Raw genomic sequence first — 23,056 nt, forward strand, 5'->3', positions numbered from 1 at the left:
GTCTACTTAATTCCCCTTTGATGGCTCCTTAATTCTATCTCCAAATTTACAATCTAGATACTCTCTTACATTCTAGGCAACTCAATTGTTTGAAACTACAAATCTGAGAGCATCCTGCGCCACAACTACGATAGGGTCAAGCCCTCAGCAGTTAAGCAATGCCAGTCTAGTCATGACCCTGCGTATCCTGAGCTACGATGAACCAAATGTGTCTAACTTGTTATACATGTCTTTCACATGCTGTCGCCTCTGTCTACCATGCTCATTCTACTTCTCTAGAAACAAGTTAGCTGTGACTTAACGTGCCTTTGCCAACATCATGCCGTTGTTACCCTTTACACTTGGGACGCCTGTTTGTGGACACGCTTTGCCTAGTCAGGTCCCCCTGCTATTACCTATAAAACCACACGCAGCAGAGAACGTGCTTTGTTCTCTTTGTCCACTGCCTGGGCCGTCACCGCTTTGTTTCACTGTTCATCACTTACCCCATGTCTTTACTTCAGTGCCCACTGAGATGAGGTAGAAGGTGCCGAGAGGACATGTGTACATTATTTAACTAGACAACGAAACTTCACACTGAAGGGAACATTCTAGAAGTGTTTATTTCATTGCTGACCATTAGGTTGCAGCATGCAACTCTCAACAATGAGCTGCCGCCCTCCATTCTTAGAGAAGCACCAAAAACTATGGTGCAACTACTTAGGTTTTCAGTCTTCCAAAGGCTTTTATTGCCAATATCAATATTTATGGGATAAGCCTTTTAGGGACTTAAAAGCACTTATTCTCTACAAAAAGTCATTTTGTATTTCATGCACAAAACTCTAATTGGCAGATTTATGTTCGCAATAGAAGAACATTTATTCTAGTTCTGAAATGATCAGGAATACAATAAGCATCCCTACTGGCCTTCTCATAAGGAAGTGAGACTGTTGTTCTCCACCAGGAACAGGGCAGCAGTGATGATCCCTAGGGTTATAAAACTGCTTACTAAAATTCTTTCCAAAGATGTTAACAAATAAGAAGTTGGCTCATTTTCCAGTACAATTTAAAGAAATGTTTGCAGTATCTGCAGGAGTTATAGGTTATATTGTAGGCCCTTGTGATAATATTCAAAGGCCTATTCTTCCCACTTATAAAATTCTACCTCAGAAGGTAAAAGGTGAAATCCCATTATCCCTGAGCAAAAAGGGGAAAGAAGTCTTTCATTGGTTAATAGAAGTCATTGTTCATGAGTTCTCTGCTTCTAGAACATTCTTGCAGAATTTACAAGAACTGGAAGAGGAGTGAGGGGTTCTATAAAGTATTTGAGTATTTGTGTGTGAGCAGCTGATTGGCAAAGATAATACATTTAACTACCTACACTGCTGAGTACGTCACATTCTGAAATTTGGGAATATATTGACTGAATATTTATAGGATGAAACCAAGGATTTAAGCAAATTATGATGGAAAGAAAATCAAGACTGGGCAAAAGTATAGAGAACAAAGTGGGGGTGAGGGACAGGCCAAAGGTGGCGCTCTGGGCTGGGTCTCTCTCCTCAGAAAGCAGGGCCTCCAACTACCCTACACTACTCTCACTCTATGGAGATCAAACACTCCAAAATAACAAAGTTCCAGGGGAATTTAAGTTTTAAAGAGTAAATGAAGAGGCAGGTGGATCTCTGTGAATTCAAAGCTAGCCTGGTCAACATGAGTTCCAGGACTGCTGACATTAGAGAGACCCTGTCTCAACAAAACAAAAAATAAAATAGAAAACAAACAAACAAAAAGAGTAAATGACAGAAAAATTTTAGCCTTTTAGTCAAGCAATACTATATAATTTCAAAGCATATTAATGTAACTGATTTAACCCCAAAGCAACTGTGCAATAAGCAAAATATAAAAAGGAAAATAACAAAGGTTAACTTCCTACAGTGGCCAACACACAGGATCTGTGCACAAAGCAATTAACCTTCACATACTTCGAGCCTTACTTGAAAGTCAATCACAAATGTTACCAACAAAGGAATGTTGATTAAAGTTAAGATTCCCCAAAAGGCTGCCTTCTTTGAAGGGAATTTCAGGATGTTGCTAGCACAGGTTGGCTACCTTAAATGTCACTGATGGCTCCATCAGAGAGACAGAATACCCTAGTTCTGCTGTCTTACAAATATACTGGGAGGGAAAGAAACAAAACAAACAATCTACTGTTCCCTAAAACATATGGCTTAGTACCCAGAGAAAGTCTCTGCCCCCAAAGAGACTTCCACATGGGTTAAGCTTCCTTAAACGAGGCGCCATCTTTCATTTTCAGGACAGGTCTTTTCTTGCAAGGTCTTTAGAGGCAGAAGTTCCACTTGGGTTCTAATACACAGCCCTGTGAGCTCAGTTTCCTGAAAACATATACCTGCCGGGTTCTAGGTTCTCCCTTACCAGTGACTAGGCTCACTACACCTCACAGCCACCAAAACCGCACATACACTATCAACATGATGAAAAATACAGCTACTGCTGCAAGTTTGGCGTAAGTGGAACGCATGTTCAGGTACTTCGCATCCTGGCGGTATTTCTTAGACAGACTGGACAAATTGTTAGCCTTTGAGTCCAATGCTGAAAAAGAGGAAAAAGGAAAACATTAATTAGACCCCTGAAGTATTTTATCAAAACATTAAGGCATCAAAATAACCAAAATGACTGGCAGAGTAAACAGACCATAGAGTTTAAACAATGTTTAACAATAAAATAATAACTGCATTATCAAAATTTGAGTAGGTACATAAGACTGCTTTAGAGTAAGAGTTAACTTCCTACAGTGGCCAACACACAGGATCTGTGCACAAAGCAATTAACCTTCATATACTTCGAGTCTTACTTGAAAGTCAATCACAAATGTCACCAACAACAGAATGTTGACTAAAGTTAAGATTCCCCAAAAGGCTGCCTTCTTTGAAGAGAATTTCAGGATGTTGCTAGCACACATTGGCTACCTTATATCACCTGATAAGTATTAGCTGATATTCTTCTACATCTTTTTGTTTTTATTTTTTGTGTGGTGCTGAGGGCCTGGAACATGTAGACACACAGAGTTGAATGCTCAGTATTACCTGGTAATTTATTTTCATTATGTCCTTGTATGTGTGCATCTATCTATGCACATGTGCACTTGATGCCTTGTAAGTAACGAGAGGGCTCTGGATCCTCCGGAGTTAGTTACAGACAACTGTGACCCACCAGATGTGGGTACTGGGAACCAAACTTGGGGCCTCTGCAAGAGCAGCAATCACTCTTAACCTATGAGCTATCTCTCTATCCTTAATATTGTCATCTTTATGTGATAAGTGGTCTAAATCACATATAGGATAACAAAAAAATCAATTAATCAGACATTGAGAATTAAGCTATACTTCCATAGTGATTGGCAATTCCAAGATTCTTCACAGAGTAAAGATTATTATAAGACCAAAGCTATCAGATAGTTTTCAACATACACAGAAGTTAAATTGTAATTAAAATACAGAGACAGGTTCTAAAAAACCAAACAGACTCCATAAATATCTAACAAATTAAACCATTAGCTTTTCAGCAAAGACTGCCCCCAACATCTGTAATGCTGCTGTTTTCTTACATATGCTAACAATGAAAGCAAATATTCTGATTGACATTAATGAATTCCAATCCAAGTGTTTTTGGAAAAGTTTTGAAATCCTGTTTCATAATCTTGGTTTGTTCTTCCTTGGCAATGCTTTCTAAGTGAGGGTGATGGCAAACACCTTATAACCCAGCAGTATGGAAACTGAGACACAGGACCAGGAGTTTAAGGCCAGCCCCTGCTGCTTAGTGAAAACATCTACAGACAGACAGACAGACAAAAAACAGACAATGCTTGAGAACATTTAGTTACTTAACAGACTGGCTTTGATTGAGAAATATGGTATTACTTAATATAAGCACAACAGTCACTACATTAGCAACAGGTCCTAACAGTAACAAAAAACCCAGTCATAAAAGAAAACATTAGGGGAGAGAAATAACCGTGATAATGTTCAAACTGTCTCTCTGGCCAATCTACCAGAAGCTATCTCAACTGCTCAGGGATCTTTTTCTCCCATTTTAACTTTTATGTTTAGTATACAAAAGTAATGAATTTCATTATTACCCTTTTAGATACATGTATCATTTACTTTTTTATAATTCAACTTCCTCTCTCCCTGCCCGCCCCCCCCCCACTAATTACTGCCCCTTTCTGTTTTGTCATTACAGGAACTCCATTACCTTCTTTCCCTTCTCCCTGTCTTTTAAAATTTCTCTCACTGCTCGCTCGTAGCCCTCTCCCTACTTTGACTGACACATGAAGGCAGACACTCAGTGTTTTTGTTTTGTCTTTCTGAGTCTGGTTGATTTTAACGTAATGATATCCAGCTGGACAGGGATTTGTAAATAATGTGTTTACTGCTGTAGCCTGAGTACATAAAACAGAGCACACAGTCAGTGCTCAAAAACATCTGCCAAGATCCTTCCTCTTGAGAAGCCTGCACCCACGTCTGTACTGCACACTTCCTTTGTTTCCTGATGGATCTCAGGAATCTCTATCTCTCTTAAGACTCTATCAAAACCATTTATTAAATTACAACTTTGCTAAAAACAATTGTTGAATGACTCTACACTTGTTGAAATAGGAAAGCAACAATGACAAGGTCTTATTTGCTCTTATGCGGCTCGGGCTGGTCTTGAACCTGTGATCTTCCTGCCAGCGTATGGCATGTACTCTACTCCCAGGCTGAAATAACCAGAATTTAAGAGAATCCCTCTATCTAAGAGCATTCTGAAACACATGGTGTATAAAGACAGGATTCTATTTAGAATCATGTGGTAATGTCTACAACACAGCAGGACCATGTGATACGCTGGAGGAACATGAGAATCAAAACACCCATGATTCCTGCCTTTGTGGAATTTGCAGTTTTGTAGGAGTGACACCTTTGAGTTAAGGAACATAGTCCACTGCTTATTAAGCAGTAAAAAAAGGTAATTTGGATTTGTTGAAATGCACATGAAGGTAATTTGGATTTATTGAAATGCACATGATTTACTCTTCTGCCTTCCATGCAAAGCAGATGAGCTATAAAACAAGCAGCTAGAAGGAAAAGCGGAGTTGAAAAGGTCGATGTTAGAATAGAAAAGATGAGGAAAACACAGTTTAAAGATGCTAATCCTCCTCACTGTCCTGAAAGATGCTCTGGTTAGGTAAGTTTTCCTTCTACTTACATGATTTCTTTCAGAAACCATTTCCTGTCTATATTTTCTACAACAAACAAGACTCAAAAGATGTTTAGTCTCTCTCTCTCTCTCTCTCTCTCTCTCTCTCTCTCTCTCTCTCGTGTGTGTGTGTGTGTCTGTGTGTATATATATAAAATATATCAATATATAAATATATTTATGTTTTTGAGATGGTCTTTTTAAAAAATTAAATGAGATAATGTTTACTGGCACAGAAAAAGGCACCTCAAAAACAGTCAAGCTGCCTGTTTCTGGCTGGAAGCATGTTGTGGTACATTCTCTGCTGCTCTCACCTTATTTACTAGGTCAGGCTCTCTCCCTGAGCCTGGAGCTCTGTGACTCAGCTGGCCAGTGAGCTCCTGGGATCTGCATGTCTCTGCTCTGTAGTGCTGGCGTTCAGACACATGCCACACCCGGTTTCCGTGTAGGAGGACATGGGAATCTGAACTTAGCTCCTCATATCGGAGTGGGAGTTTCTTGCAAACCAAGCCACCCCCCAGCCCTAAACTCTTTGAAGACAGATTGGTGTATGTGTTTCACATACTTTTGTATTTCTCATCTTTACGGTTGCAGACAGATTCCATAATAAATATCTTTTTAATTCAACTTTGCTGCATATTTATTAGCAGGGGCTTGCCTTTGTTGTGTACTGAAGAATTTGGCCTTTATGTTAATAGTCCTGAGTTACCATAGCATACAGCTTCATATTCCTTAGACATCAAATTTTGAGGATGTACATTTTTATTGTTCTAGAGTTTCTACCTGAAGTAAATCAAACTAACCCCCAAAGTTATGTATTTCCATTTGTCCACAAGGTAAGGTTCTCTTGCATAGCTCTTTTTTGCTGCCAAACTGATAGATACGCTGATTGACAAGGATGTACACTTCTGACTTTAAGTATATTTGCCTGCTTGGGGAGATAAGAAACTACCTCAGAAATCATTAGATAGATAGACAGACAGACAGACGGACGGACGGACGGACGGACGGACAGACAGATAGATAGATAGACAGACAGACAGACAGACAGATCTATCTATCTATGTATGTCTCTGGGGGCTGGGAAGATGGCTTAGTTGTTAAAGGGACCTGGTGCTCTTGCAGAGGAGATGGGTTCAGTTCCAAGCACCCACACAGTGGCTTACAACTAAGAGATCAGCCCTCTCCTGATCTCTGTGAGAGTACATGTTTGCATACATGTGATGTACACACATACATGCAGGGAGAACACTCACAAACATAAAATAAAGTGAATACAAAATTTTCAAAAAGACCATCTCAAAGTAAATATATATAAGTATTTATGGTAATATAGATTTATATAAAGTATACATAACAAATATATTACATAAAAGTATCTGGTATAGGCTAAGGAGAAGGCTCAATGGATAAAGCATTTGCCACATATGCAGAGAATCTGAGTTCAGATCCCCAAAATCCACTTAAAGCCAGATGCTGCAACTCTGAAGCAAGAGGACAGGAGATGACATGAGAATTACCAGAAATTCCTGGGCTAGCTAGTTTGGTATATGCAAAGACAAGAGACACTGTCTTGTGGTGTGGTGGGACACACCTTTATTTTTTTTCTTCTCTGTGTGAAGCCTTAGCTGTCCTAGATCTCACTTTGTAGACCAGGCTGGACTTGAACTCACAGAGATCCCTCTGCCTCCTGAATGCCAGAATTAAAAGCGTGTGCCACTACTTCAAGGCTGTGGCATACACTTTTAATCCCATAACTTGGGAGGTAAAGGCAGGTGAATTTCTGTGAGTTCAAGGTCAGGTTGATCTATATAGTGAGTTCCAGGCCAGTCAGAGCTACATACTAAGATACTGCCTGGATTGAAACAAACAAAAAAAGACCAGGGTCAGGTGGTGGAGGCATATGGCTTTAATTCCAGAATTCAGGAGTCAGATCTCTGTGAGTTTGAAGCCAGCCTGGTCTCCAGAGCAAGTCCAGGACTGCTAAAGCAACACAGAGAACACCCCCAACACCAAGAGAGTCTAAATAACACAAAAGTCAGAAGACAAGAATTAATGCCTGAGGTTGCCCTCTGACTTCCATATATATCCACAGCAAGTATGTGTACATAATCATATATACATACATAATAAAACACATACACACAAGTTAAAAAACGTCTTAGGAGATAGCTCAGTGACGTGTTTGCCATGCAAGCATGAGGACCTGGGTTTGAGTTCCCAGAACTAACACAACAAAGTAAGTAAAGGTGGCACATGTGTGTGATTTCAGCAATGGCATCAGAAAGGTGGATCCCTGGGGCAGCCAGTCTTGCATAATTGGAAAACCAATTATAAATGGAAAAATAGACCAGGGACAGACTGTCTCAAAAAAAACCGAGGTTAATGGTACCTGAGGAACAACACTCAAAGCTGACCTTGTTTCCATACATATGTGCACACATAAAAATAAGTAAATACAATTAAATATACATGTCATAATAGTATATCCTACAGATTGTATACGGAAGTATTTTAAGAGTTTAATATGACCTGAGCTACAAAAACCAGGGAAATAAAGTATCTTCAAGCACTAGCTCCTGAGAGGACAGGTGATTCGTAGTCTGAATGCACTGTTAAGAACACCAAGGGAACTGACTTGGCCTGTAAACTTGGGAGAATGACATATATTTGTATTCTCATCATTTTCAATCTATAGAGCATAACACCTTCCATACAACAGACACTTAGTGGCTGACTGACGGAAGGAAGGAAGCCGAGAGCAGACTAGATCTTTTATAGTCTCAGGGATGTCTTGACGAAAACCTGACCTAGCAGCAGTATGCTTCCTTCCCAAGGAGACATCAAGAACCTAACACATTCTTGACTACGAACCTGTACAAATATTTCCTTAACTTGTACAAATGTTTCTGTATTCAATTTACTTCGTTTTGTAAATTCTTAGAAACAATAACTGCTTCTGTGAGTCCTTTACACTGATCTTGTGCACAGAACTAATCATGCAAGGTAAAATCCCCACCACACTGGAAGCTTCGCTGTGTAATCAATTCTTGAGAGTCCCAGCTAGACTATGTATGACAAGACTTTGCTTTCAGATACCTGAGAGTGCTTCTCCCCGCTGTAAGACTTCTTCAATATTGGCCACCATGATCCTCTGCACATCTTGCAATTCAGTGTTGATGGAGCCTAGATTTCTCCGAGCACGACTATCAATGTAGAGTTTCTTGGTTTTCTGAATGAAGGTATCTAGAATAATGATAAATAACCATTAACAATTTTCCTGTCCATCAAGCCACTGAAAGAGGTACCCAGAACTTGAGTTTATTCCAAGATTGGCCTCTGCCCACTATCTTGAGTTTATTCCTACATCTACCATCTGTCTGCTGTTGGCTTTGACCTCTTTGTAAAATGTTGACTATTCAGGTGAACTGTCCCTAGGACACCTCTGAGTTTGAGGCATTTACTTCCAGAATCTATGGAGATATTAAGACCCATTCTAGTAAACCACTCCAGTAAAACATCCCCTGAAGTAACACCGGACCACTTTATCGTCACAGCCTACAAGTACAAAAGAGTTAGAGCAGCAGTCTACTTTCCACATGATGGGAAGCTTCCAGAGTCACCGATACGGAAGTGCAGTCTCATCCATCTGTAGCATGTTGAGCATTTCTCAAAACCGTGAGATGACCGATTAGAAATATGTTCAAGTCTTGCCAAAACAATGCACCGCTGTGTGTACTGACACCTGACTTGGCTTTCAATTCCTGCTCCATTCTCCTGCACTTTGGGATGTGACTGGCATGCATCGCCACACATCAGGTTCTGGCTAGGAAGGAACTCCAACAGGAGGGAGCAGGCAGTGCTGCCAGGCAGCCACTCCACTTTGCTGAGGACTCACGGGACTAGCAGGATTCCTCCACTAAAAGCTTCCTCTCCTTCAAGTTGGTCTCCCCTAAATGTTCTCCTTTTCAGTTCAGAAACAGCATCTTCCCTTGACACCTGCAGCCTGAGGATGGGAGCAACTACTGCTCATGGTCCCAAGTCACTATATCTGGTCTAACCTTACAGTCTGCTCCTACCTTCATTCACCCGATACTTATTTGTGAAGCCATCTATTTCCTTTGTGACCTTGTTACACCTGTCTATTATTCCTTTGAATTTACCAAACTTATTAGCCAGAAAAATATCATTTAAAATTATGTATCATATAAATTAGCATTAGAGCATTTTTTTCTGTATTACTAAAAGCAAGATGATGCACCTGTCTAACAAACTTGAAAACTTGAGAAACTCTAGGGCATAAGTATTTCTCTTTTGACTAAGATTTCAGCAGTGTATTCTGATTCTGCTTGCTCTAGCTCCCGATGCTTACTGTGCACAGGCCATTTCCCTTGACCTACTGACAGCACAATCTTTTACCAGTCTGACTGCTTATGGGTACTGAACTTTCCCATAATTCCTGTGCAAATACAGACACTCACAATTGCTACTTCTGATTGTAGCAAACAGGGTTTTTAAATACCATATATTTTCTAATTAGAGGTTCTTATTCTACTGAGAAAAAAACCCCAAAAAACCAATCATCATTTTTTCTCATTTCCAAATTCTGATTTCCATAAAATTAGTCTTACTGTGTGAGTCTATAGATTGGAGAAAAGAACTCAGTTATGATAAGGTAGTCAAGTATACTGTCATGTACAATTTGTTACACAAACTAAACTACAAAAAAGGCATATGAGAAAAAGGACAAAAGACTAGAGAAATTTACTGACAAAAAGGAAGCCTTCCTTCAAAAAAACAAACAAACAAACAAACAAAAAGGTAAATTTGGAGAAGGGACAGAATTACTCTTCCTAGGCAAATTCCAGGGGGAAACATGTCCATATTATATAACCAGTGTATCAATAAGTTTCTCTACCCTATTTGCTCTCTTAATAGAGAAATGCAGTTTAGTCTTACCAAACTCAATGAAGGAATAGGGCCTAGACACGGTGGGCACCTTCTTCCCATGCTGCTCATCAAATTCCGAGTGCAGGTCTTCCAGGTAGGCAAAGGCCAACTTCTTAGGGAAGGCAGCTTCACACAAGACCAAGTAACACACCCCCTGCTCAATAATGTAGCTGGAGGGAAAAGCAAGACACAGTTACTTATGAAGGAATCTTCACTTCATATTGAGGCTAACTTTTGGGACTACATCAACTTTTGAAAACATCTGACCTCAGTAAAAAGGTTCACTTCAGATCACAAATTGTTAGAACCAAGTAACCAACTATCTTCCCACTACTAAACATATATCCAAAAGAACAGAGCTGGCAAGGGTGGCTCAGCACTTGGGAATACTTGTTCCTGAAGAGGAGGAGTTCAATACCAGCAGTCACAGGGCAGTTCACAACCATCTGTAACTCCAGTTCCAGAGGATCTGAATGATGCTTCTGACCTCTGTGGGCACCAGGCACATCTCTCTCTCTCTCTCTCTCTCTCTCTCTCTCTCTCTCTCTCTCTCTCTCTCTCTCTCTCTCTCTCTCACGCACGCACGCACGCACGCACGCACGTGCACACACGTACACCCATGCACGCACACGCTCATATACGTAAAAATAAATAGAAAAAATACCAAGAAGAGAGTAGGCACATTGTAACTGATTACTCATTACACAATTTTTCAATTTATATTAATACCTGAGAGATTACTTTTGAAAGCTACAAGTATGATGACTCCATCCATCTTTTGACCCTGTATGACAAAAATATCAGTGCACACATATGAAAGTCCTTCCAGTCACAACATAAAATAGAACTAAAATTTTATGGAGAAAAAAAGTTGGAAGTTAAATGAGATAATGTTTATTGGCACAGAAGAAAGTCACCTCAAAAACAGTCAAGGTGCCTATTTCTGCCTAGAAGAATGTTGCAGAATATTACTTTAACTAGGCAAAGACATGTTACAATTGTTTCTGCTGACGATAAAGATGTGTTACATTTGTTTAACTATGTAAAGATGTGTTGCTGTTTCACCTTGCCTGCCTAAGGCACCTGATTGGTCTAATAAAAAAGCTGAATGGTCAATAGCTAGGTAGGAGAGGGGTAGGGAAGAGCGAATAGTAGGAAGAGAATGAGAGAAGAGAAGGAGGAAACACTCTGAGGCCAGCCAGGAGATACAAGAGTAGGTCATACAGGAAAAAAAAAAAAAAGGTAAAAAGCCCTGAGACAAAAGGTAGATAAAGAGAAACAGGTTAATTAAGTTAAGAGAGTAGCCAGAAATGAGCCTAAGCTAGGCCAAGCCAAGCATTCAAAACTAATAAGTCTCCCTGTCATGATTTGGGAGCTAGTTTGGTGGCCCAAAAGAAAAAGCCTGGTACACAACTCTATAATCAATTGGAAAAATCACTCAACAACGGAACAGATTCCTTTTTGTGACAAAGAGCTCTGTCATTCTGGGAAAGGGCTTTGTGATGATGAAGTACTCTTGGGCGAAAACTTAAGCTACTACGAGCTTTTCAAACCTTTTAGTCACAGTACTCTGTATTCCAACAGAACATATACTAATGGGCTTATATGTGCAGTGGACAAAGTCAGGGGTTCTTTGGTTTAGGTGGTTTAAAAGCACAAAGTCTGACACAAGTTTGCATTCCTGCCTTCTGTTCCTGACTCCTGAAGCGTCCTAGAGTCCTACAAAGGAACATCTACAGACTTACATACTCTCTCAGGCACAGACTGACTTCCTTGACTTTAACCTGCAGTCAATTATAATACTGGTTTCATTCCCAAAGAAGTAGACAGGACTTATTGCCCCTACTTCAAAGCCTCAGGGACACACAATACCAGTAAAATAAAGTCATACTCTGGTAGTGTTGATGGCCTTTCAGGTGAAATGGTAAGTCACACAATATCAGAGTCAAATGGCACTGTGTCTCTAACAAACTGAACGCCACACACCTGCCTAAACTATTCTTTCTCACTGTGGTGCTTTTACACACCTGGGAGAAATTGTTCCTTCTCATACATTCAAGCCTCTGAAAATTGCTTTTTTCTGTGAAACTTTTATATCCCCTTTTCTTCCAGTCCCTTTCTTCAAACACCCAAGGTGGAATTTACTACTTTCTTCCAAGCCCTTCATTTACATTCTTGTTCTAATGGCACAGTGTAGCAAAATGTGGAAGTGTGGAAAATCTGGCAAGACCACAATGTTTCTAAATGAGCAAAAACAAAATGGAAAACAGACCATGCATGAACCCAAGATATTCCTATCAACAATGCATGGTGTGCTTTTACTGCAGCCTTGGTTCTCAACAAACAATGTCAAGACACGTGCCAACAAATGCCTGGAACACCTGAGCTCAGTTCTGAAACTGCTCTATGTCATGAATTGAATGGTCCTACATGGTACATATCAGATTTTCTGCTCTTATAGAAAAGATGATGATTTGATAATAGAAAACAACCACTTTTCCTATCATTATTCCTCACTATGTAACTACTAAAATAATATACATTTACTATTAGCCATGTTTGATTTCAAAATCTGCTTTTTGAGTTGCATTAGAAAAACAAAATCATTAAATGAATTTTGGCTTGAAATCTGGACAGAATTTCCACCAATTTCTGAAATGGCCTGAACGATAACTTCTGCCATTTTACACTACATACTTACTCTAAGTAGTGTCCTCAGCACTGAAGATTATAAAATCAAAATGAAGATAAACTGAAAACCGCTGATGATGCTCTATACCCCGAGAATCTAACATTCAGTCAAGACTCAATCTCTTATGTAAAAATAAAACACATTCATTAATCTCATAAGCATGTAAATTTGCATATGTTTTAAATAACAAATTTACTTGTACCCCAAAGAATGACTTAAAAATAAATGTTTGAATAATTTATGACCAGTAAATGTTTAGTTTGTGTACCTACTTTCTGTACATATGTTCTCAGAGTCATGTAAAAATGTCATGGACAGAAAAGCGTATGCAAAGTTTAATGAGCCCTGCTCTAAAGCACTGTGCTGTTTTGAATGTGCTCTGTTAGGAAGAGCACTGGTTCATTAGGAGGTGTGAGCATTCATGAAGACAGCACGGCTCTGGCAAAGAAAAATCCTTTATAAGCTCTTCAGCAGAAAAAACCCAAGATTGCTAAAGTCCTGTGGGTATCAGAAGAAAATTTCTTTCCAGGTCCACAAGATCCGTCCCAGGTTTTTCATTCTCTATTCCATGTGGAGCTACAGAGTCATCCTACCTTTCTGCAGGGGATTACATCCAGGATACCCGTTACTAAAACTGGGAATTGCCTAAGTTCCTTATATAAGGTGAAACAATATTTGCACAAAATCCATGTATATCTTTTTGTATGTTTCAAATCATCTTAAATACCTAATAGAATATAAATGCTTTGTTAATAGCTGTTATATTGCTTAGGGAATAATGATAAGAAGAAAAAGCAATGCCATAAAACCCACATCTATTTAGAAAAGACACAAGTTTTTAAAAATATTCTCAAGGCATAGTCCTTCACTATGGACATGGCTTTCACACAGGCAGAACCTGTGAACACGAAAGATAACTGTATCATGTAGTTAAATGGATACATATGCATTATTTTGGCTAATTTGTTTAGGCTGGTCTCAACTCATGGGCTCATGTAGCCTTAGCCTCCAGACACGCCCAGACTACAGGTGCATGCTACCTCATGGCCAAATGGCTATACTTTTTGGGTGTCTAAATTACAGTGTCTTTAAAAATGCCTTAAATACTAAGCAATTACTTTATAAAATGTGTGGCTACCATTTTCTTTTCAAAGCATACTTGATTTTGATAAGCTGAAGTACTTTTGTTTGCAGTGCTTGTTTATTAGTTGTTTGGTTTTCAGTTAAACCAAGCGGTTCCTCCTTGTCCTAACAGACTTTTCCACCTAAACTGCCGTCGTAACGAAGCTTAGTCAATCATTTTTTATTTTGCTGTGATCTTCTATAACATCTTTCCCTTTCAATCCTTCTGTTTCTTAGAGACGCAAGTTGACATATATTATTTACCATCAATTATCTGTAGATATTTAAAAATCCAATGAAGTTCCTGTCATGGTTGATACTGTCAACTTGGCAGGATCTAGAAATGCCTAGGAGAATCCTTGGGCACATGTTTGAGGGAGTTTCTACACTGAGTTAACAGAGATGGAAGAGTAAGTGTAAGCATCAGTGGTCCAGAGGCTGACATCAGGACTGAAGAAGGAGAGCAAGATGAGCAGCAGCATCCCCCTCTTCCTGCCCTATGGACACAGCAGGAGCAGCTGCCTCAACCCTCCCCGCTATGACTTTCCTGCTGTCATGGACTGCACTCTCTAGGAGACAGAAATAAGCCCTTCCTCCCTTAATTTGTTTCTGATAGGTTCTCTGGTACTGAGAAAGTAACACAGTGCCTCCCATCCCTCTCTTAGTTTTGTGCACTGTCCTTAACCATGGAATGCCTGAGGATATCACTCAGTGGTAGTGTACTTGCCTAGTATGCAGGAGGGCACTGGGGTCAATCCCCAGTAATAAAAGCCAAACAGAAACCCACTACTTACTTCTATAGCCACTAACTTTGATGCTTTTAAATTCTCTTATACTTTTAAAATAGTTATTATGTATTCTCTATGTACCAAGGAAGATGCTAAATATGTATGTATCTTCTTAAAGCCCTTGTAGAGAAATCCTTTAAAGAGACAGCCAGGGCTTGGAGATGTGATGCGAAGTGGTGGGTACCACTGTTAGGGAGCCTTTGAGCAGGAGTCCTAGCTATTTGAGTCCGGCTCCAAGATGTTCCTAAACAAGAAGTTACCTATTATTGCATGACAGGTATAGTATAGAATCTGCTGGACACAGATTAACAAGTTAAATTACTGTAAGCATGTTAACTTAAAAAAATTAAGATTGCAGTTTTCTAGAAAGAGAGTCAGAAAAAGTGCTTCCATGAAGACACTGTAATTTTAAAGCTATCTTTACGTTTAAGAAATTGTTACTATTCTGGACTGGGGAAAGGGCTTAGTCAGTAAACTACATACCTTGCAAGCTTGACGCCCCGAGTTTGATCCCTAGAACACACTTTTTTTTTTAAGTGCCAGGTGTAGTGACACTCATTTATAATCCCAGCTCTGGAGAAGGAGACAAGCAAATCGCTGAGGCTCACTGGCCAGCTAACTTAGCCTACTTAAGAGTTCCAGGCCAGTGAGAGAGATTGTGGAGAAAAGAAAAAAAAGCAAGGTGGATAGAACCTGAGGACATGCACACTGGTGCACACATGTGCAAATAACACTGTCACTATTTTTTTAATATTTAAAAAACTGTGTATATGCAAATTTAAAAATAGAGTATATGGGAGGAGGTATGTGTGTGAGTTGAGGTAACCTCGAGAGGTACAAGAGGGCATCATGCCCGGAAGCTAGAATTACAGGTGGTTGTGAGCCATTTGATATGGGTGCTGGGAACTGAACTCGGGTCCTCTACAAGAACAGTAAGTGCTCTTAACCACGGTGCCATCTTTCCAACCCCTACTGTTATATTCATGTGAGTTGTTGCATCACTGAATTTCATACTTAATGATCACAAGGAAATCAGAGCTATACTCACTGAAAAGTCATGGCTCCTGCTTCCAAGGTACATCTGGTAGGGGACTGTTCATTCAATTTTCGAAAGAGTTGTTTAGCCTGACTCTGATACTGCTGAAGGTCCCGGCCTGACTGGAAGAAGATAACTCCATTGAAGAATTTAGCACATACACACAAAGCTGGATCAGTTAGAAGTATCATGACATCATAAGAATACTATGCAAATAAGGTCCTTTATTTAGCCATTAATAAGATTCATTTCAATAAAGAAAATGTTTTACTTTTAGAACAAATAAGAAAACTCTACTCCTAGTTTTTCCAATACCCCAGTACTTAACTGCTAAGAAACAGGTGTGTGTCTCAGTGTTCATTTCGCTATTAGCCCACCACCCTCCTCCTTACCATTCCCTCACAGTTACTGGCATGAAATTGTACAGCCTGTGACACACCCTGGAGAAAGTTCTGAGAACCAAAGACTGGTGAATCTCATTCTTTATGCTGGAGTATCAACAGAATCTCCCACAAAAGTGGAAGAGCATTTAAGTAAAACCATCTGCTGCCTGTGACTGAAAACTTCAAGAACACTACCACTGCAACCAGACAAAAAGGCCAACTACCCTTTATTACATGAATCTATTTGATTCTCCACTTTAGGTAGCAAATTTGAGTGAAGAGTGGTAAGTGCAAAAAAGGGTAGCACTCAAATACTCAAATGGTATAGTTAGAATTTCTCTGAACAACTTCTTTAAAAGAAAAGGAGGGGTACACAGTAGTCACATCGTTTTGAAAGGATAAACATCACACCTTACTAATCTACTAGAGTCAAAGGAGAAAAATAGTTCATGAAGAGTGAGAGACAAACATACACTGCTAATTCACCCTCTTCCTGGGGAAGGGAGGAGGACTTTCTGCTAGCTATGGTCTGGAGGTCTCTACTGTCCAGATCTGAAGATTCACCACCAAGCTGATAGAAAGAAAGTGGGGCCTTTGGGAGATGGTCAGTTATGATGACAGACCACTAATGGTTGAGGTTGATGCCCCTGTAAGAAACCCCAGAAAGCTAATCTGGCCATATATAGCACATGAAGATCCACAAAGAGTTGCTATCTGTGAACTAGAAGCAGACACCAAATCTGCTAGCCTTGTCATCTTGGACTTCTCAGTCTCTAGACCTACAGAAGTATCTTTTGTTGTTTATAAGCTACCCAGTTTATACACACAGGGCCCTAATTACCCCACTTTTTGAATTATTTGTTTTGTATATAAAGATAGATTAGTCTTCCTTTAGCAGGTATCTCATAATGCTGAAGTAAAAGTGGTTATACTAGTTCCCACAGTCTGGGAGGGACACTTTATGAAATAGTCAGCTTCTAGACAGTATACCACTTAGCTAATAGTAGAAACAAGCAGGCAGTTGTAACCTGGCAGGTCTGCAAAGGCACAAGTACAGAAAGGTGGTAATGAATAAGCATAATGTAAGCCAGGAGAGTCAGGCAGAGTTCACTCAATACACTAACTGTGGATTCATCTTCTTTAGTATTGCTGTTATGGCAATGATCTATTATAATGCTATTTGTTTAAGAAATGCTTCTGCATCAATATATGTATATATATAGGAAGTGTACCAATTTAAGCATTAAACAATACATTATAATAAGCATATTTAGCAGTATGCATGCATGTATCCATCCATGACTAGTCACGTAAAACATGTTAGTAAATATTATCATGTTTTCAGTCAGTAAGAACTAGTGCACAACATCCCATTTTCATATGTGAATGGTATTTGCCAATCGGTTTGCTTCAACATGACATTATGTGGCATGAAGAAATCTGAACTCACAACAGCACTTGTAAGGGATCTAACTAATGTTGGGAGTGTCACTAAAGTGACAACGAAGAGCACATCTATGATTTCAACCTTGGGTTCACATTGGCATCACCTAGTGATCTTAGAAAATACTGTGTGAAATCTTCACTCCTAAATCAATAACATTGTTTTTTTAATTGCTAAAGGTAGATAAATACCTTAAAGGCACAGCTGAGGAAAATGATGGCAAAAAAAAAATCCCAAAACAAAAACACAAACCTGCCAATAAAATAAAAATCGGTGCAAATCTCCTAACTTTTAAGACATAATGTAAACATTACTACAACCTAAGAGAACAAAAAAAGTCATACCAATTATAAGAAATAATGGTTGGGAGCATGCTACACCTTGCAAAAACACAAAGCAATGTCATGCACTGTGGGCAAATCTACATAGAGATTTCAGTATGACAACCAACACTAATATTGGCTCAGTTAGCATTACCATTCCTAGGGACAGAATCACTTTGGCTAAATAATAATTTTTCTGACATATTCACACAATAGACTACTAGGCAGTCACTAAAATATTTAATGATGAGACAATATCCAGCACGTACAACTATTAAGTGGAAAAATGAAGTCAATCTTACAGTATAACTCATTATTTAATTTCACATACACATAAAGGAAGGGGAACAGAAGGGGGGGAATATGAGACTATTTGAGTAGAGATTACAGGAAATAAACATCATTAGCACCTTGGACCTTTTGGTTATGCAAACCACTGAACTTTCTCATTAAGCATGGATTAATTCTTCAGTATAAAAAGTATTCATCCATTCCCATTTATTGCATCTTTGCACAAAGAATGCTATGTGCAATTCTGGTTTGTAAATTTAAAGACAGGCTAGAATTTGGAAAAATGCTTCAGAAATAAAGTTAACACTCACTTTTTGTCAAGGACTATTCTGAACATTTTGGATAATTTAACTAATTGAATCATCATAATTACTCTAGAAGACGATTTGAATTATTATTCCAATATTATACTCTAGAAACCAAATTTGGCCAAGGGCTCTATGGAGCTAGAAGGAGAAGGTCTAGAATTTGACCTACATAATCTGACCACACAAACTCTGCTTCAAGCACTATGACAGATCCACCTTCTAGACAATGTCTTGTCAATCATAAAATTCACAGGAAGAGCTCAAGGAACTACGTGGTAGTTGATTGGGACCCCACAAAAACAGCATAACCACTGCTTTACAGACAGATGTAGCTTGTTTTCAATGTCAAAGTCACAAAGAACTCACAGTCAGTTAGCTCGGCTAAAAATACCTAGATGCCCTGATTGTGCTTTCTATTTAATGTAGAAGAAATCAAACCTCTGTCTGCCCTGTAAGATATGTTAGTAACCCAATAATGAAAAGAATGAAAACAGTTGGCTTTGCCCTGAAGCAAACCTGAAGTCATCTACTGGTAGGTATATTTAGGGTCGTCTAGTATTTAGGATTGACTCTGTATTACAAAAGGTACAAGACAGTGATTTGCCTCAGAACCTCAGTACTTTTCCCATCTCACCTAGGTCTGGTAGACAACCAAGTATCATCTTTTACCTTTCTAAGAATATTTCAGATTTGGTTTGGTTTTGTAAACGAATATATCAGGTATACTTACAAAGCATGGGTGACTCTAAACTGCTGTGTAACAGCCAAGTGTCATCCCATCATGGAGATCATGGATGGTGACCTCATCCTTTTCATTATCTCCCACTTCCCACATACTTTAGCACTGCCAAAGATCATTGCATTCTGTAAGAACGTTTAGCTACAGTCTTATCATTTATAGATCCTTGATAAACTCAGCTGGTCAAAGGCCAGTCCAACCAAGAACCAGCCATTTTCTTCTGTAGGCAATCATAGTAACTGCTCCTAAATAAGGGAAGTTTTACAGCAGGTTACTTGTTATACTGGTGCTCTATCGTCCTGGTTAGTTCTAACACCTTTCCCAAAGCTGAACTGCCTTTCCAGAATTAGTACAAAACTAAAGCAAATACAGTAATTTTGAGGTAGAATAGAAAGCTACATAAAAGGAAATGCAAACATCCTAAAAGGAAAAACATGTCCTTAAAGAGAAAGAGAAAGGAAGGAAGGAGGGAAGGAGGGAGGAAGGGAGGGAGGAAGGGTGAAAGAAGGGAGGGAGGGAGGGAGGGAAGGAAAAGAGAAGGAGAAAAAGAAAAGGAGCCTGGGCTTGTGAAGAAAAGTTCACCTCTACCTGCCCTAAGCTTAAATTTCTGGCTAAGCACATACTCAACACTGTATAAAGTGCCCTGTCTATAGTATATGTGCTACTCTCCACTGCATTATAACCAGTCGTCTTAATAGCGTATATAGGGACTGGCACCTAGTAAATACCTAAACATAACCTAATGAGTATCAGTACAAATGATTAAAACTACACGGATTACTTTGGCTTGGACAAATTAGAGGACTTAATATAAAACTATTTGGTCAAAATAATCTACGTCTTAAAAGTTATTTCTGAGTTGGGTGTGGTGGTACATTCTTGTAATTCTAGCATTCAAAAGGCTAAGGCAGAGGGAGCATTTCAAGACAAGCTCCAGCTATGCAGAATGTGTCCCAATTAAAAAAAAATGTTACTTCCATGTTGGTAAGAAGTGAATGCATGGTTGAAAAGTCTCACACAAGGCAATACAGAATAGTGGTTAGGAACAAAGGTTCTGGTCTAGAGCCAAACTGATACTGATGAAAAAACGGTAATTATTACAGTCAGCAATTCTCAGCCAGGACTGATTTTGTGTCCAAAGAACAAAGTTGTTCAAGTTGTTAGGACAACAGGACAGGGAATGTGCCTCTGCCCCTGGGAAGCAGAGGCCAAGGACATTAGGAGACATCCTACATGGCACAGAACAGTCTCTCAAAACCATCACCAGCCCCAAATGTGCACAGTGCCAGGTGAAAACAGACCTGTTAGCTGTGTGACTTTAAGCAGTGGCCTAGTCCCTGTAAGCCTCACTGCTTCCCTCTCTCTGAAGGGTGGTAAGAGCAGGAACTCTACCATGGACGGTATGAGGATTGAGGAAATACTGCACTTGGCAGGCTCAGACAGAGCTGCCATCTACCAGGCAGGCGCTCTGTAACGTTCTGTATACCACTATGACGGTAACAATGAGTCTAAGATGCTTAGAAAGAATATTATTGAGAATCAAAATCTCTAAAATGATGGGATAACTAGGACAATAACACTCTGTGGAGGATTTCTTGTCAATGAAACAAAGCCACCCATTTTGGTAGATCAACAACAAATAAATACCAAATTTAAAATTCAGAAGCGATCAAGGAACTTTTCATTAAATTATCAAAGCCTACACTAGGGGCCCACTAATAAATAGCATTTCACATCCACTGTGGTCCCCCACTTCCATTAGAATTCAATGCAACTGACCAAATTTTGTCCCTCTTTACCACACTGCTACCCCTCATGGAAAAATATTATTCCTCAAAGGACGTGTCTTCTACACCTCCGTCCCCCCCCCCCATCTCCTTTCTTCAGATCATATTCTTGGGCTCGTCTGAAAAATATACTTTATTAGAGCAGGTGAAAATCAGGCATAACTCTGAAAGTAGGCACTGTACTGAACTTTGACAACTTTATAAGTGGCAAGATTACCTCATCCTCTTTCAAAAGATGTCATCAGGCTAGGTCAAGGATCAGGTGCTACAGAAAAACAAGGTGAAGAAATGAGGGGTTGATCCTCCCCGAGATGTTTCCGTCAACAGTCTGAACAGCAGCAGAAAATGAAAGTTCTGAATTTTAAGGAAGTCCCTAAAAACTCATCTCCAACTGGGTGGGTGATCACAATTAGCCAAAGACACCCTTTCCCCGGAGGATAGCTAAAGAGGAACAGTAACACCTAACTCTAACGCCTTTGACAACGATTTCTTCTCATAGGTAGTTTCTCCACGGGCAAACGGTAAAAGAGCTACGGGGGGAGAGGAGGGAGTGCCTGCGAGGTCGCCAGGGTCTCGCTTGTCCAAGGAAGGAATCCATAGCTGGGAGCAGGGCGAGCTCGCAGGGACTGCAGAGCTCGGGGCTCCGGCTGCGGCTTACCTGTTCGTCCTCCTGCATCGAAGCGGCCAGCGGAAGCCCGTCGGCCACGCGGGCAATCATTGTCAGCAGCACCATCTTCCCAGGTTATGGAGACGCGGACGCCTCGGTCACTGTCCTCTCTTCTCTCGCGGTGGCCAGTTACACCTCCCGCTCAGCTCCCCAACAGCTAGCCGCTGGCGTCTCCACTTCCCGCTGAGGTGGCCGGAAACGGCTCCAGAGCGTTCCACTACCGGTCCCTCAACTGGCTTCCCACCGGGAACTATCTCCACGTGAACTTTAGTTCCGCCGTCTTTCCTCCTACCTCCTCCAGCTAGCCAAGTTCTGCCCACTTTTGTGTGATTTTGTTTTGTTTGTTTTTGTTGGGTTGGGTTTTTTGCTTTCACTAAGTCCTGTCTTTTGAAGGGTCGTGGCACCCAAGCCCCTTGACGTTTTCGAAAAGGGCTAGAAAGGTGACAGAGAACAAACTTTTAGACAAATGGAGTGTGAAGCAACTGAAGAGATATATTTTCAGATTTTCTAACAGAAATTTTATATATAGCATGATTTTACATTTGTATATGTCTCTGCAGACATTTTTTGAGGATTTTTTATTTAAGTGTTTATCCTGTCACAGGTTCTTAAACAGTTTGAGGCAAGAGATCAGCAAATAGAGGCTGGAAAGACAGCTCAGGGGTCAAGAACGTTGGCTGCTTTTTCAGAAGGATCTGGTGCTCTCTTCTGGCCTCTATAGCTTCTGAATGCACATGGTGCACAGACATAAGTGGAGGTAAAACACCCATGCACAAGAAAACCTTAAAAAGAGATCAGCAAATAAATATTATATAAATGAACAAGAATTGCATAGGTGTGATATATTATTTATGATTTATTAAAGCTTGCCTGAGGACTCAGAAAGCAAAGTCAGCCTCAAGCTGTAGAGATCAGGCAGTGGTGGTACATACCTTTAATCCCAGGACTCAGGATTAAGAGGTAGATGGATTTCTGTTAGTTCAAGGCCACCATGGCTTACACAAGAGTGAAGAGCTTTCCTTTGATCCCAGAACCTGGGATCACACACCTTTAATCCCAGCATTAGGGAGGTATATAAGACAGGAGCAAGGTCTCAAAACTGTCATTCATTCTCCAGCCACATTGAGGATATGAAGACATTGAAGTTTCAGGATTCTCCAGCCACATTGAGGAGAGCATAGTAGTCTGAGGTTTGGTGGAGCCAGGATCGCCTTTCAGCCTGAGCTAGAGGTAAGAGCTAGTGGCTGACTGCTTTGCTTTTCTGATCTTCAGCTTGAAGTTTGAACCCCAG

At 40.0% G+C, this 23,056-nt stretch overlaps 1 protein-coding gene across 1 annotated transcript; it reads right to left on the reverse strand.

The window, feature by feature from the left end:
- Positions 1-584: 584 nt before the first annotated feature.
- On the reverse strand, positions 585-21,971 carry Sec22b (SEC22 homolog B, vesicle trafficking protein). Its single transcript, XM_005084223.4, has 5 exons — positions 21,757-21,971; positions 15,836-15,945; positions 10,195-10,355; positions 8,335-8,481; positions 585-2,589 (listed from the first exon to the last, which is right to left on the reverse strand). The coding sequence occupies exons 1-5, from the start codon at positions 21,829-21,831 to the stop codon at positions 2,435-2,437; spliced, it is 648 nt and encodes a 215-aa protein (XP_005084280.1). The 5' UTR covers positions 21,832-21,971; the 3' UTR covers positions 585-2,434.
- Positions 21,972-23,056: the final 1,085 nt, after the last annotated feature.

This window comes from Mesocricetus auratus, unplaced genomic scaffold, assembly GCF_017639785.1.
Source record: "Mesocricetus auratus isolate SY011 unplaced genomic scaffold, BCM_Maur_2.0 Super-Scaffold_100009, whole genome shotgun sequence".
In the NCBI taxonomy this organism is placed as follows: domain Eukaryota; kingdom Metazoa; phylum Chordata; class Mammalia; order Rodentia; family Cricetidae; genus Mesocricetus; species Mesocricetus auratus.

What these genes read in the sequence shown, in the direction of transcription:
- Sec22b (XM_005084223.4), bottom strand. Translation starts at nt 21,831, where the DNA reads ATGGTGCTGCTGACAATGATTGCCCGCGTGGCCGACGGGCTTCCGCTG. An exon ending in GCAGGAGCCATGACTTTTCA is followed by an intron (nt 10,356 to 15,835) that starts GTGAGTATAGCT and finishes TTTTCCCTCCAG; the next exon opens with CTACATTATTGAGCAGGGGG. An exon ending in CTATTCCTTCATTGAGTTTG is followed by an intron (nt 8,482 to 10,194) that starts GTAAGACTAAAC and finishes TCATTATTCTAG; the next exon opens with ATACCTTCATTCAGAAAACC.